Source organism: Leptonotus elevatus, chromosome 16 (genome assembly GCF_054856555.1).
Source record: "Leptonotus elevatus isolate MCC_2025b chromosome 16, RoL_Lele_1.0, whole genome shotgun sequence".
Taxonomy (NCBI): Eukaryota; Metazoa; Chordata; class Actinopteri; order Syngnathiformes; family Syngnathidae; genus Leptonotus; species Leptonotus elevatus.
Genome location: NC_141254.1, coordinates 12,149,674 through 12,166,150, shown reverse-complemented (window position 1 = coordinate 12,166,150; position 16,477 = coordinate 12,149,674). Strand labels below are relative to the sequence as shown.

At 40.2% G+C, this 16,477-nt stretch overlaps 1 protein-coding gene across 1 annotated transcript in view; it reads left to right on the top strand.

The window, feature by feature from the left end:
* The window catches only part of spns2 (SPNS lysolipid transporter 2, sphingosine-1-phosphate), a 64,438-nt gene extending 52,572 nt beyond the window's left edge, over window positions 1–11,866 (top strand). The window contains exons 11-13 of the mRNA XM_086057563.1: window positions 1,104–1,267; window positions 5,485–5,531; window positions 9,604–11,866. Coding sequence (XP_085913689.1) covers window positions 1,104–1,267; window positions 5,485–5,527 — 207 coding nt within the window. The 3' untranslated portion in view covers window positions 5,528–5,531; window positions 9,604–11,866. The remainder of the gene's footprint in view (window positions 1–1,103; window positions 1,268–5,484; window positions 5,532–9,603) is intronic.
* The last annotated feature ends 4,611 nt before the right edge of the window (window positions 11,867–16,477 follow it).

Sequence of the window (16,477 nt, the reverse complement as noted above, 5' to 3'; positions counted from 1 at the left end):
CTCACTGAGCACAGGCAGATACAGTACGGAGCCACCCGTGCAGCCTGGCGCCGATCCTGTGATTGAGTAACGCGGGAGAAAGCTGCGACTCAGCTTCTTTTTTGGATTTTGACATGAGGATTGCTATGTGTAGAGGTTTTTTTTTCCAGGTCCATACTGTGCCCCCCTTTAATCAACACAGATGGCGCCATGATTTTCCTTCTTTTTTTTTTTCATGTAAGAAAAGCTAAGTAGCGAACTGGCAGGCTTCCCGTTTTGTTGGTCATTGTTATTTTTTTTATGTTTCTCGGACGGTTTGTGACTGTTAAGACAAATTCCTTGTGTTTATTTACATACTCGGCCAATAATTAAGATTCAGATGCGCTTCTTGTACACTGTAATAGCCTTTAATGGGTTGGACTGTAGAGTGTAAAATATAATTAAGACGGGCAGCTGTTTATGTATTTTTAGCAAAGCTGCATTGGCTAAGGGCAATTATTCATAGTAGCAGGAAACGCACGTGAACAAAACCTGCACTGCTCAAGATGAACGCTGCACACACTCCTGCCCCTCCATTTTGCTGATGTGAACATAAAATCAATGTGCTTCAGCCATGGGTAACTTTTGACCTCGGAGACTGTCACTCTCTCACAAGAAGCTCTTGTCCTTACTTTGCATGCCTCGGAATAATTACCAGTCTATTTTAAGCTCACTACCCTCTCCATCACATTTGTCGCTGTGTTGAGATATGAATGGAGGTACACTGAGGCCTGTTCTCCTCTTGGTGTTATTCTTTGAGTAAAATGTATTCCCTTGGAATTACACTATATAACCAAACATAATCTATCACTCTGGGGTTCCTCTTGAATCCTACTTTTTCATTTTACCATGACATTTTGGACTATACAATTCTGTGGGAACAGTTGGAGAATGCCATTTTCACCAAGGAATGCTTTTTAGTTTGGTTTGGAAGACGCTAAGACCCAATACTTTTATCCATGCAGACGCACTCTCGTGCTAATGGTTGATTGAATCTGTTCCCATGATAAAGATCCTGTATATGACCAAGAGAACACCATTTTGTATATGCTAAAGCCGATCCTTTCTCCTCTGCCGTGTTGCAGATCTCCGACAGCCTTCGTCAGAGCTACGCGACGTCGGCGCTGTGGCGCTTCCTCAGTCTGGGCTACGCCCTCATGCTCTGTCCCTTCATTATCGTCCTGGGGGGCATGTTCTTCCTGGCCACCGCGCTCTGCTTTCTGGATGACCGAGAGAAGGCTCAGAATCAGTAAGTGGCTTTTGGCAACAATCCCTGAATGTTGGATCTGAAGTAAAGGGGGACTCGCCCATTAAGCACAATGTCAATACATTACATTACAAAGTGGAAGTCAACCATAAATTTCAACCATAAATTTCAACCATAAATTTCAACCATAAATTTATTGACAATGATATGCACTCTGATTGGTTGTTGCCCGAGCAACATTGATTTCATCTTAAGTCGACAGCAATTGGCAAAATGGCCGCCCCCTGAGATGGATAAAAACGGCAGGATTTTGCTTCATAACTCATATTCCAAAAATGTAATATTAATCAAAATGTCATGTTTGTGGTCACATATAACATATAATTGTCAAGAAATGTTTAAGGTTGACTTCTCCTTTAACTCATTCACTGCCATTGACGGCTATAGACGTCAACAATTTATTTGAACTATTTCTATTAGTTTAAATTTTTTTCCACTTTTGTTAACAAGAGCATGAAAACCTAGAATTATTTTTATTGTAAATTTAGAACAGATATAAAATTTGTGATTAATGGTGAGTTAACTAGTGAAGTCATGTGATAAATTACGATTTAAAAATGTAATCGTCTGACGTCCCTAATTTTTAATCATCTTTTCTTTTTTCTTTCTTTTTTTAAATCGTGTCAGGCGATTAAAAATTTTGTTGGTAATTAACTGCAGGACTTATATTAGTTAACTCACGATTAATCCAAAATTTTATTTCTGTTGTGAATGTACAATAAAAACATTTTTTTCTCGGTTTTCATACTCTTGTTAACAAAAGTGGTAAAAACAAAAAATGTAACTAATAGAAATAGTTCAAATAATTTTTTTACGTCTATAGCCGTCAATGGCAGTGAATGATTTTTAGAGCCACAAATGCATAGTGGAACAGGCTTCACTTTTAAAAGGAAGAGGTAACATTTTTAAAAGTTACATTGATTGCAATGAATAATTCAGATTGAATCACAGAGTTGGTTTCTTTAGCTAATGAAATTTAAGGTATAACGCTAATGCTATATGCACGGTATATTCTTACGGTATAAATTGCATAGTGACAAAGCAAAGGGAATTAACATTACTAGTTAGTATTTTACTATTGGCTTACTGAATATGTTAGAGCAATACTTGAAATTCTAATGCTAGCAGCTCACTAACTCATCACAATGAAGCACTTTTAACCCTTGAATGCCGCCATACTACAGCAGTGCGAAGTTTTAACCCCTAGCCTACTTAACCAGTAGAATGTGTATATATATACATTGTAATGCGTGCTTACAGAGTAAATCAGAGAATCGGAAAAATAAATACACAGTTGCCAGGTGTCAGGGCTAAGCTACACAATGCTAACTATGTTACGTGACCAAATCTGAACACAAAATTCAGTCAGCTAAAAAGACTTAAGCGCTGACTTTTCTTTATGCTAGCCATTATTATCACCCCCCCCCCCACTTATCTCTACTAGTTGTCACCTGTTATATTGAGCTCACTTTTGCTAACATTCCACAATGAACAGAGTGCACGGTAGCTACCAATGACCTAAAAAGGCTAAGCAAGGGTGTAAAGTATGACCTTGTTTTTTGTTTTTTTTCCTGCTTATTTTGTCCAACTTTTTTTATCACATTGACATACTCCCTTGCTGCCTGCGCTGTCAGAAATGGCTTCCTTCCTGTTAAACATGAGGGATATTGTTAGACAGGATGGCAGTCTGATGCCTGACTTCTTGTCTCCAGTCAGTCAGCCTCTTTGTCTTATTCGCCGTTTGCATGCTGTTTCCATGCTGAAACACCCCATGAAGAGAAATGAGACATTTGCTATCGCTTAAGCAAAAAAAAAAAAAAAATCTATTAGCAATTGTAAGAGCTTGAAAAGTAACGCCACTGGGAAATGTTTGGGAAGGGTTTGTGGAAAGAGAGCTATGTACAGTACTTTGAAATTCTCCTGTCAGGCTACCATCCAAGCTGTTAATATGTCCTCTGTGTATTGTTAAATATATAATTTTACAGAGGCCTTCGAGTGGTGTGGCCATAAAGTTAGCTGTGATGTGGTTTCTGTGGGCTTTGTTTCTGGAAAAAGGGCAACAAATGCAGAACAATGACTCCAAAGGGCGGTTATGTCGGTAATAAGTACATTTGAGATTAAATAGATCAAAGTATTGCATTGCCCAATAACTTTATCCAACAAAAATATGGAGTGATACAAAATGTGCTATGTTTTATTTAAACACTAGCACGAGCCTATAGAAAATGGCAACACGTTAATTGCACACCAGCTCCAAGTATTTCTGCTCAGCAAACGTAGTTGCGTACCTCACATGGTCTAATACACACTTGTAGTAGCTCCCTTCGCAGATTTGTGCAAGACATCTCTATGAAGAAAAACTTCAACAGCAGCAGTTCTTATGTAACATTGTCTCCTCAGGGAGCAAGAACAGTGACAATGTGTACGACTTTGTGCGACAGGGGGTGTTCCGCGGCTGATATTTATAGATTACGTTCACGCTATAAAGCCTCTGATATATAAATTCCAAGTGACTTTACCGAGCACCGTTTCCCCTTCTTTGAGTACGGCGTCAGATACTTAGCTATTTATAAGAGCAGCGGAGCCGAACTAGTATAACTCACTGGAGTGCGTCTATTTCCAGCTTCAAGGAGCACTTTTTTTTTATTTCTAGGCTGCTGGCTTTTTTTTTTTTGGGCTACACTGTTTCCATTAATAGCTCGGGCTCATTGCGTGCCCCACAAATACACGCATTCGCCCGATCTACATTTACACTTACTGATGTGTGAGCAGATCGGTCTCATCTGCCATGCCAGTGCTTGACTGATTGGGCACATCCATTTAGGGGTGCAAGGAGTGTGCGGCAGTTTTAGGACTGAATGCAGAAATGTGTCCTGATCTGATCTCAGTTTTGATCTATTTTGATGGTACTGTAGCTTGTAATTAGCGAAGATGTGCCTTTGCGATTGCTGTGACGACACCACTTTATCTACAGTAATGAATTGGTCTACTGTGGTGTTCTTTTATAAAATAGGGCGAGGCTTCTCCTGCTAAGAAAGTTTACTTACAGAGGGGTCCCCACTTTTCAGTGGTGTTCTGTTCTTATTTTGTCGATGCAACCCAAATTTGTATGTACAGTAAGAGAGTATACCATAGTCAGTCACTAAGCTATGCTAACGTCATAATTACAGGAAATGCTGCATTTGGATGATCATATTTGTTTACCATTTAGCCTAACCACCAATTCCTGAATCAATTAGAATGGAATTTGCTATTTTGCCAACAAAAAAAAACACGTCATAGTCCAAAAAGTGCTAAATCCAATTTGATTGAGTGCACTCGCAGTATATAGCGCTAGTATGTTGTCCACAGCGTTTTACTAAGCCTCATGTTCACTTTTTTGAAAACATATCACAGTGTACCGATACTGCGGCTGACGCGCTAATTCAGCCGTGTCAAATTTTCATTTTTAGTGTAAAATAACTTACTTAAACCTCAAGCACACACTGGCCAATGGCAGAACTCAGGGTGTTGTTTTGCTTTTCGTGAAGTTGTGAATCCATCATCCATCATTTTGTGTCTGTCGTACAAGCTAGCTGGCGCTAAGCTAACCTAGGGTGTTTTTTTTCTTCCGGCACGGTGACCAGACATCCCGTTTTGGCCGGGACAGTGCTGCTTTTGAGTCTTGGGTCCCGCGTCCCAGCGGGTCTCTCGTAACATGTTCCGATATTACGCAGGTCCCTTCCTGGCGTCCCGTTCATCGCCAAGTTTGTCAATCACACAGTTGTCATAGCGATTCATATGATAAACCCATCAAAAAGGAGTTTAACTGTTAGATTCCTTCCTAATTACTTCCAAATTCACGTTTGCGTTGTCATCCACATCCGCATTTTATGGGTAGCAGGCAATAGGCATCGACCAAAACTAGAATCATGGGAAATGTAGTCCTACTATCCACTGAGGTTGCCACTCGCCGGTCAGACAACACAAGCTTCTATATTTACCAATGTTACAATGTGTGAACGGCACGAGGTAAACGACACAACTAGCCTCCAATAGCTGGCGGGACAGAGCAAAGAAGATTCCATAGTGACGAGTATATCGACTTGTTTAACTCTGTAGTTTTACAGCTGTCAACCAAGATAGCATTTAGCATTAGCAAATCCCAACCCTTCAACCACTGGCATCTAAATTCTTACACGTCTTCTTTCTCTCATCAGGTTGAGCCAGCTCTCTCGGCCATCCACTTCGGTCAAGGTGTGATCAGGTATTTTCATTTTTTATATGTCAACACCAAAGTGAGTCACTGGTGGTATTTTGGCTCATTTACATGCAGGCAGCATAGGTTCAATTTGCACTCAGTGGCAGTGTGAGTGAGTTCAGGGCATTGTCTTGAGCTGGGTCAGGTTCCAGCTCCCTGTGGCCCTGAAAAGGATAAGCAGTATAGAAAATGGATGAAGGGATGGATGAACACGTGCGTGTGTGTGTGTGTGGGGGGGGGGGGGGGTGTATGTGTCTGGCATGAAGCAGCATACTTCCTTTGACGTGAGGTTATCCAAATTTATAATCCACACGACTGATTGCTTTCAGTAGCGTTGTGCTGAGAGGGTGTCTAACATTCTTGGCGTGGTTATTTGACCCACTACCAAACATCTTATCAAGAGCCATGCTATAGCAGCCTTCCCAAGTTCCTGGCCTTTTTTATCAGATGTACACACATGTTGCCCAAGCGCTCTAATTATTAACCAAGAATGAAAAAAACAAAACAATGAAGGGCAGCGCGGCAGCCAAGTCTACACAGAAGAACAATGAGGAGTAAATGTAGTCGCCGGCTAAGTACAGCATAACAAGAATAAACTGTTGACTCACTGATTATGACTAAAAATGTCTTTGGACTTGGAATTTTAAAGGTTATCGCGTTCAACCAAAAGTTCCAAAATGTTACCACTTTCTTAACTCATTCACTGCCGTTGATGGCTATAGACGTCAAAAATTCATTTGAATTATTTCTATTAGTTTCACATTTTTCCACTTTTACCAACAAGAGTATGAAAACCTAGATTTTTATTTGTTGTACATTCAGAACAGATATAATTGTTTTTATCAATCGTTAGTTAACCAGTGAAGTCATGTGATTAATTACAATTTTAAAAAATGAATCGCCTGACGCCCCTAATTAAAAAAATATATATTAAAAATAAGGGGCGTCAGACGATTAAAAATTTGTAATCGTATTTAAGAGCATAACTTTAATCGTTAACTCACGATTAATCACAAATTTTATATCTGTTATAAATGTACAATATTTTTTTTCTGAAATGAAATGAAAAGGAAAAAAAAGTTTAACTAATAGAAATAGTTCACATGAATTTTTGACGTCTATAGTCGTCAATGGCAGTGAATGAGTTAATAAAAATTTTGTAGCGTGATGATTGTGAAATGTATGCACACAAAGTGTATGCAAATAGTCACACTTAGCGAACTTTTAGCGTTAGTTTAGCTTGCCCTATCAGTTCTACATGTGTGATTAAAAATTTAACTGGTAAAACTTTAGTATCACTCACTCATCCATGCTTAATCGTGCTTGGCAAATACAGAGAAACAAATATTTAAAGTAAATAGTACTCCCCCTTTTCTTTTTTTTATAGTGATCATAGTGGAGGTGAAGGAGATGAATTAAGAAGAGGGAGACTCTTAATGAGGATGAAGTGAAGCAGTAATCTCCTATACTATTAAACTACGATCGACAATGTTAGTCTAATACTAGGATACACTAAGAGCTTATTAATATTCATGGCGGGGTAGCCTCTGCACTGCAGGGCATCCCGTAAGCTGGCGGCTGTCAAGCGGGCCAGCATTTGATCTGACAGCACAACTCCACGCTCATTTCTTCAGGAAACCACGCAGCTCGTGAAGGGAATCACATCTCGAAGCGAAACGCGCATTCGGTAACTGAACTGTTTATACAGCTGCAAGCCTTCACACATTCATCGAGTAGAAACTCTCCGGAACGCAAGAGAGGAAGACACCGTGCGTCACACACTGTGCCAGTGATGGAATATTTGACCTCCTTTACCAGTCGTCCGCTCGTGCCCAAGTGTGAAGACAGGAAGTGCTTTAATGATGTTCTGCATCCTGTCAATCCCAAAGCACGCAATCTTTTTGATTGGACTTTATTCCCTCGCCGGCTTCTATTAGCTCAGGAGGAGTAGGGATGTGAGGGGGCAGGCACAACCTTGCAAACAAAGACGGAATCATTACATCTATTTATAGCCACGCCGGCATGTAAATATTTAATCAGATTTTTAACTGCAAATGATCTTTTGTATCGTAAATGTAAACACTAACTCCAAAAATGGCAACCAGCTTCATTTCTTCAAATCCCATTTTCAGCCCAATCTGCTGGTTCAAAGCAATTAACCCAAGCTTGGATCAAACTAACTGTGGCAAACCCAGCCAGACAATGGTGAAGCGTCATGCATGTGAAAAGTTAGCTAAAACAGAAAGCCAGTAGCACTAAAAAAAAAAACACTTAGGAGAAGCTATCATTAACTTCCCTTAGATTGAAAATAACAAAAACTCCTTTTACAAGTAATACGCATCATGAAATATCACAATAAAACGACACAAATGGACTATATGCCACGGAAACGGCGCTGATGTGTAAAACCCGGAAGAACGGAAGTCCATGGCATCTACCCCGTACCTTGTCCGCATTCCAGCTAAGTGCTTAGATAGCAACAACGTAAGTTGGCGTTTCAGTCAGCAACAAGTTGAATCATGGACATTTTTCCTTTTCTTTTTTTTCTTTTTTGTTAGCATCTTTCTAGTGGATGTTAGCGTCGTTCTAGCGGATAGCACTTCCTGTACTGCCGGAAGTTCGCCAAAAATAAAAGCACATATAAAAATGACGATTAAAAAAAATAAGGCATGGGAGGGAACAGGATATTGACATTAGAAATTCAAAATAAACAGAGCCATTCATGAGTTATTTACACTATCCCAATCTGATCAAAATCCACAGCTACCCAGTGAGAGGGTTAGAAAAACAACCCACCTTTTTTTTTTTTTTTGTTTTTTTGTGTACCAATCATTAATAGTCCTAGTATTTTGGTAGTTACCTGTCTAGCCCAACCTCTGGTTAATTAATAAACGGAATACACGTCCCAAATCTGTGGTCAATATGTGCAACGATGGAACTGTGCCAAGCCCCCAGGCACTAATCCCATTGTCGCGCCAGTTGTAGTTTGTGTACGGGGGCACGCAGGCCACCAATGACAGACCAGAATAGACAGCAGGCCGCGCCACTTCCTCATCCATTCTGGTCACATCACACCAATGGCACCTTGAAAAAGATAATGCTCTTATCTCCATTTTCTCCTGTGTGTTTACTTACGTTTGCGTATTCTTCAGATGGAAGAGACTGTGAATGAGACGAGACCTACACCCTAAAAATTACCCTTAAAAATGCCCCCCCCCCCCTCTACTTGTGTCCCCCGATTATCTGGTATTTGTAAGCGGGCTATTGTGAATCAATAAAGATTCAAACATGCCAATAAAGTGCATATGTTTTTGAATCCATGTTGCTAACAATGCTCTTTTCCTATACCTATGGTTAAGGTCTTTCAACGTATTTTTTAAATCATGTTTTCACAAATATTCTTCTTCACTGTACGCTCTATTAGTCCGTTTTTTATTTCTTTACTTTGTTTTTAAATCTCTTGAACTCAGTCACTACTTTTAATTACAGCATGTGAAGCATATCATATAATACCCCCCCCCTCAATTTTACAGTAAGTGGTTTTAAAATACAAAAATAAATTCCGTTTAGTGGAAATGGTACGTCAAGTGGATGAAGGGGAATATGCTGCAAATTTTGAATGAGTATTTTAAAAAATAGCGATTCCCGGACTGTTCTTATTTGTAAAGATGGGCCAGTGCTGGGCTGATACCCGGTCTTTCAAGGTATCGGTACACGTCATTTTATGATTAGGAACTAGCAATGTAAAAATGAGAACGATAGAAAATTGCCATCAATTTAATGCAATTTTAAGGAAAAAATGCTATATCTTTCTATGTATCAGAAGTACTAGTGGTATCGGTACATTTGGAGTCAGCAATAGACACTATGTGTGTGGTATTGTTGCCTTTGGGGGGGGGGGGGGGGGGTCATCAAATGTGTTGGTATGGATGCAGGGAGCATATTTAGGTCACAGGCTGGCGTTCGCAGTATCAGGAAGGTCCTAACAGATGGCCTAAGAGCTTTGGACCCCCACATTGATTACATACCCACGGTGAGGACACGCACTAACCACGCAATCCTTCTCTCATCCTTCCAGGTGGCAACCGAGCGGCCGGGATGCCCAAACCTGAGATGAATTTCACACAGCCGGCATCCTCCCCTGCTGCTCCTCGTCTTAACTGGGCGCGAGGGAGCGTCTTGCCCCTCCTTGCAGACGCCTCTGAAATCACAAGCCGGCGAGAATGGCGCACAGCGACGCGCCAACCTGTCCGGCGAGGATCCACTGAACTTTCACTCGGAAGAGGGAGGAGGCGACCCCCGTGACATCTCCCGATGCCATACTACTGAATGCTGACCATGAACCTTCCCCGTCTGTCTGTCTGTCTGTCTGTCTTTGCCTGTCTGCTCGTCCGCCAATCTGCACCAAGTGCCGTAGTGTCATTACATTCCTTCAGACTTTTTGCACTGACCGCCCTCATGACATCACCGCCGACTATGTTTACATGCGCGATTCAGCCCGGAAAGGAAAGGAAAGGAAAGATCACAGCGACTGAAACATTCACGTGGATGACACCATCCAAAGACTGTAAACAGTCCAAAGCTGCAAACTTAACCTGCAAGTGCTCATCCGTTTTGCATAATCTCGGGACAGTGTTTACCTGCCACGTGTGTGCAAACAAAGTCTTCATCTGAGAGCCAAAAAGTGTTACTGTGCATGGGTCAGTGAATCGGCCTTAAAGCGCAGAGCAAACCAGCTGTTTCCGAACTAGCCTCTTCTGCTTATCCTTTTTTTTAGCTTGGAGCACTTAAATCAGTGTGTGCCAGAGAAAGTTCTGCTATTTTCACAATTGTTTTTTCTATGTAAGGTCTGTGCTAAAAGTTACCGCCTGTGATTGTTTCAGAGTGTTACAATCTGGGTGGTTTCAAGAAGAAGAAGAAGAAGAAGAAAAAAAACACTGGATTATATATTTTATAATTTATAGTATGTATATATGGTTTTCACCCCCAAAAAGAGATGACATATTATTATTGTGACTGGGGGATGTATAAAGGGTTGTGTTGATGTACATGGGAAGCAATACTTTTTCTTTTTTCTTTTTTTGTGGAAGCTTTTTATCCACGCTGCCTTATCAGTGAGCTGGCTTTCTCACTCTCTGATGCTTGGTTTAGAATTTCCGGACAAAATACCCTCACAGAGGCTCTTTTTAAAGTTCAGTCCAGCCCACACTGGATAGAATAACATGATCTACCCCCTGTCTTTATTTTAGTTATCGCCTGCCTTGACCAGAAAAGAACCTTTGACATGCGCTGCCGTGGCAGCCATTAGTTTCTCTGCTGAAGGAAATCTAAATCCCAGACAGGAAAAGGAAACGTTCCAACAGATAAGCGAGGATCACTACTCCTCAACCCCGCCACCGCTTGGTCCATGAGGTGATGAAAGATTTTTGAGAATTAAATTTGAGAAATGAGAAAAGGGAAAGGTTTGCAAAATCTTTATAAGGCAGCAAAAAGGAACATTAAAAGTAACAGGTGGATGCAATTTAAATAAAACCTTAAAGCCACTAATACGAGACCAATCGTTTTGATGCATGCAAGGGAAAGGGGAAAAGCAATTTTCAGGCTTGCAAGGAAACGGGCGTGATGAGGATGAGTTGACCTTGGTGGAGAAATAAAAGAGACGTCGTTGCGGGAGTCCTTGTGGCACTGATGTGAGAGCCATGGTTTAACGGGTCGTGTGTGTGTGTGGGCTGCGTCCTTGGTGGCGGATGATTAGCTTTAGCTTCTCTCTGTGGAGCTCACTGAATGTGATTGTGTCCAACCTGATGCATTTATACACGTGCATCCTCTTAATGAACTAAGCTTCTTACCTTCCTGACATTTTTTTTATTACCAAATGTTTTAATGAACTATATCAGATTTTTATATATATATATATATATATATATATATATATATATATATATATACATACATACAGCAATCGTAATATATTGTAAAGTGATGGTTTGGATGCAATGTATTTATTTGTTTACCATAATTATAAATAATCTGTAAAGGGAATTGTTAGATTTGTGTAAATTACACTTTCCTCCATGTCATTGGGTTTAGTACGAAAGCATGAAACTGCCAATGTCCAGTAAACATTTTTAACTGGCCTATACATTTGAATGTATTTGTAAATACGTTTAAACGTAGTCGCTAATACAATTGACTTATTTGAAAGTACGTCCACACGTACTTGTAGGCTAAATGCTAAAAGCGTAGCATATTTTCCCTTAATGACTTTTAGCATTTGGCCTACATTATACCAATATGTTTGAAACTTAAGTATTGTGGGGTATTGACTTGTACCCTGTTGTATTATTGGGGGGGGGGGGGGGGGGTTGATGCTACGCTTTTAGTATTTAGCCTACAAGTACATTGAAATGTATTTGCAAATACGTTTAAACGAATATGCAAATGTTTAATATTTGTATATACGTTTAAACGTATTTGAAGTATGTTCGAATGTACTTGCAAATACATTCTAACGTACAGTATTTAAATACATTCAAATGTACATGCAAATATGTATATAATAACGTATTTGCCAGTCAAAATTTTACTCCACAATGACAGTTCCACGCTTCTGTAGTCCTGCTTGTTCTTCCTTTTTTTTTTTCTCAAAACACAATTTTCTTTCACTAAGGCTAATAAACCTGTTAGCTTATCTCACACATTTTACACACAGAAGGAACAGCAAATTGATGCTTCTTCTTCTTCTTTTTTTTTTAAGAACAACTGGTTGAACCATTTTGCACATTAATTAATGTTCAGGGATTTATTTCAACAATAGCGTAGCATCCATGTCCCCGCCTCTACCCCAGAGGTCATCTCGTGCTCACATCAAGACATCTGTCAACAAGTGGGTCACGAATTGATTTGCCAAATTTTGTTTATTTAGCAGCAATCCTCAAGTACCTGTTGTATCTAGTAAGTCTATGTTAATCATCATTGAGGTGATGTGTTGAGAATGCACTCGTTCTTGTCATACAAGAATCCTGTATATAAAGAAACCTGTTCTATTTCTGACGTTTGAGCAGAAATCAAGAGGTTATTTTTATTTTTAGGCAGGTTTGACCCGAGAGACGTGTGAACTGATATTATTCTAGAACTGAACTGTGATGCTCCCGTCAGGGGTTGATGCAAAATGTACACATCTGTAATTCAAATAAACCTACAATATTTAATCACCTTACAATTTGTCTGTGTATATATTTGTGGAAACCGTTTCAATGGGATTCTATAAACTGTTTCAAAGTAGATGACCAATGACGCACAGCTTCCTTTCTTTCAAGTACAAAGTAAAAATAGGCCATTTAGAATGTCATTGACCTTTTTTTGACACACCTGTAGACTCACTGGTCATTTTGTTCTAATAAAAGCAATTGCAAACACTTAGCTCTAATACAAATTACAAAGAAGTTTATTTTTGATTGACGCTGCCACAGTTTATGTAATACATGATGGTTATTAATATTGTTTCTAGTAATATAACCAATACATTTGCAACACAGTAGATCTTATTTTTCACAACACAAAGAAATCAAAATGTGCTGCAAGGTAGTAAATAAGGAGTCTCCAGAAGGAAAATCAATAACATCAGCATGAAACGGTTTTGATCTATATTGTAAATGACTATTACACCCAGTTCTACATGCTCAAAGTCTACAAAAATGCCAAAAGAAAGAAAACCCCACCCATGCGCAGTTAGACTGTGCTGTGAAGGAAGGAAGGAAGGAAGGAAATAAGGATAGAAAGATGAAAAGACGGAAGGCAGTTAGGTAGCTAGGAAGGAAGGATGAAATGAAGGAGGAAGGATGAAATAAGGGAAGGAAGGAAGGAAGGAAGGAAGGAAGGGTGAAATGAAGAAGGGAAGGAAGGCAGTTTGGCAGCTAAGAAGGAAGAATGAAAGGACATAAAGAAGAAAGGAAGGAAGAATTAAATTAAGGAGGAAGGATGAAATAAGGGAAGGAAGGAAATAAGGAAAGAAAGATAAAAATATGGAAGGCAGTTAGGTTGCTAGGAAGGAAGGAAGGAAATAAAGGAATAAGGATAGAAAGATGAAAAGACGGAAGGCAGTTAGGTAGCTAGGAAGGAAGGAAGGAAGGAAGTTTGGCAGCTAAGAAGGAAGAATGAAAGGACATAAAGAAGGAAGGAAGGAATGATGAAATGAAGGAGAAGGGTGAAATAAGGGAAGGAAGGAAGGAAGGGTGAAATGAAGAAGGGAAGGAAGGAAATAAGGAAAGAAAGATGAAAAGATGGAAGGCAGTTAGGTAGCTAGGAAGGAAGGAAGGAAGGCAGTTTGGCAGCTAAGAAGGAAGAATGAAAGGATATAAAGAAGGAAGGAAGGAATGATGAAATGAAGGAGGAAGGGTGAAATAAGGGAAGGAAGGAAGGAAGGGTGAAATGAAGAAGGGAAGGAAGGAAATAAGGAAAGAAAGATGAAAAGATGGAAGGCAGTTAGGTAGCTAGGAAGGAAGGAAGGAAGGCAGTTTGGCAGCTAAGAAGGAAGAATGAAAGGACATAAAGAAGGAATGATGAAATGAAGGAGGAAGGATGAAATAAGGGAAGGAAAGAAGGGTGAAATGAAGAAGGGAAGGAAGGATGAAGGAGGAACGGAAGGAGGAAAATGAAGGTAGATAGAAGGAAATAAGGAAAGAAAGATGGAATGAAGGAAGGAAGGAAAGAAAGTCGTAGCGAGAGGTATTTCTAATGATCTGCCCCTAAACAAAGTAACGAAAACAAAATAGGTCATGATCAAACTCCTGTCAGTGTGGCGTAGTTCCTGCAGAACATTTCACATCTATACATTTTATTACTTAGCTTTATTTCCCAGAGGCTTAATACGTGCATCTTGTGATATATTTATCTTACATTTTGACTTGTTCATCTCCATCAAAGTGAATCAAGGAATGTCTGATCAGGAAAGTGCGGTATATTATTTTTATTGTACAAATAAAAAAATGCCTTTTTTCCTCCCTCTCTCTCTCTCTCTCTCTCTCTCTCTCTCTCTCTCTCTCTCTCTCTCTCTCTCTCTCTCTCTCTCTCTCTCTCTCTCTCTCTCTCTCTCTCTCTCTCTCTCTCTCTCTCTCATCCACATCAAACCGTGATTTTAATTGCAGCGCCACACTGCTTGACTTAGTTCAGGAATGAACTCATATATTGTTCAGGTGCAGTGAGGCCTGGTTTGTAAAATCATCTCCAGTCTCCTGAGTGGTGTACAAATGCACTGACACATCCCAGGCGCGCCACACAGTTTCTTGGCTGCGGCGTCACAAAGAGAAGAAACATAATATTTACCTTTTGCGGGACTCAAGGTGCTCTTTGTGTTGATGTTCATGACAGAGGACGGCGTATATTAACATGAATGCAAATCGCACTAATGGATGCGTCTATGACAGGGCGGTGCAAACTCAAGAGTAAATAGATGCCGCATTAGTGACAAAAGAAGACCGGGATTATGGTTTTGGAGTCTTTCATTAGACAGCGCTTCATTTGAAAACGTGTCAGCTTGAAAAAGATCACACGGCGGCCCGCGGGAAGCTCAAAGTGAAGAATCACTGTTTGGTCGGCGGACGACCCACGGAAAGCCACACCCTTTTCCCACAGTCAGGCAAATATGTACCCCGAAGTCAGCCGCTCGGATCTCAAACACGGGCAGGAAGCTGTGGGGCGTCGACAGGAAAAGGGGAGCCATTCTGGGGAGTGGCGGAATTTCCATTTACACATGGCCACGACAACTCACACAGGACGATTTAGTGAAACGCGCGGGGCAAAGTGAGGCGGTCACGTCCCTGCCTTGCAATGTGAAGCTTCCACTTGTTTACGGCTTCAAAGGCAGCTTTGTTTAGCCCAACCCGTGTTAAAAACCGTCATTAACTCTCAAGAGCCTGTTGTTTTGGACGGTTAAAGGGGCTCATGAAGATGACTTGAGAGACCAATCACTACTGTGAGATTCATAAACATCTTAATATTATCCGGGCTTCAAAGACTCCTTAATCCTCTCGAACGTTATATGCGAATCCTTGCCAACTGTCGGTTTCATACGGGTTAGCGGATGAAACTGACATGCTGACATGATAACATGTCAGATATTTCACAATCATCTGCTCTCGACGATCACACTCGTACTGCGAATGTCTCACCTTGCGTCCACTTCTCTGGACCTGAAACTCGATAACCTCGGCCTGAGTGAATACTCATGAAATTATTTTTAGCTGTCATTTTACGGTAATATGTGCAAATGCTAGTTGATGTGTGGCTCTCAACGTGAAAATGTGATCCCAAAAAAACATTACTATGGTAATCCTCCACCAAACCCTGACAACAAATGATGAATTTTTTTTTAAAAAAGTTTCCAAAAATTATTTCACTCATTCACTGCCATTGACGGCTATAGACGTCAAAAATTCATTTGAAATCTTTCTATTAGTTTCTAATTGTTTTCCACTTATGTTAACAAGAGTATGAAAACCTATAACTGTCAATGGCAGTGAATGAGTTAAATATAAAAAAAATTAATAATAATTATACAGTCATTTAAAACTTCCAGAAAAAAAATAACACATTAAACGGCACTTTTGTTAGAGATGTGATGATTGCGGACACAAAATCAGGGAGTCCAAATTACAATCAAAAACAGGATTTTAATCTCAAACAAACAGAAAATTGAAGGAAGTGACTAAAGCCCCGCCCACACGAAAGCCAGTTTCAATGTATCCTCACAAGTTGAGTGGAAAGATTTCAAAACGCTCCTCATACGCGTCCACCATATGCAAGATACTCCTCCAGCGATGACGTAATGGTCGCAGCTGGATGACGACGCGTTGTCAGCAGATTGATGACGTATACGCCAATTCTCCCGTGAACCGTCAGTCTGGCAACAACAATGGCGGATAGCCGTGTCGTAGTCGTTTGGCGCAGCCTCC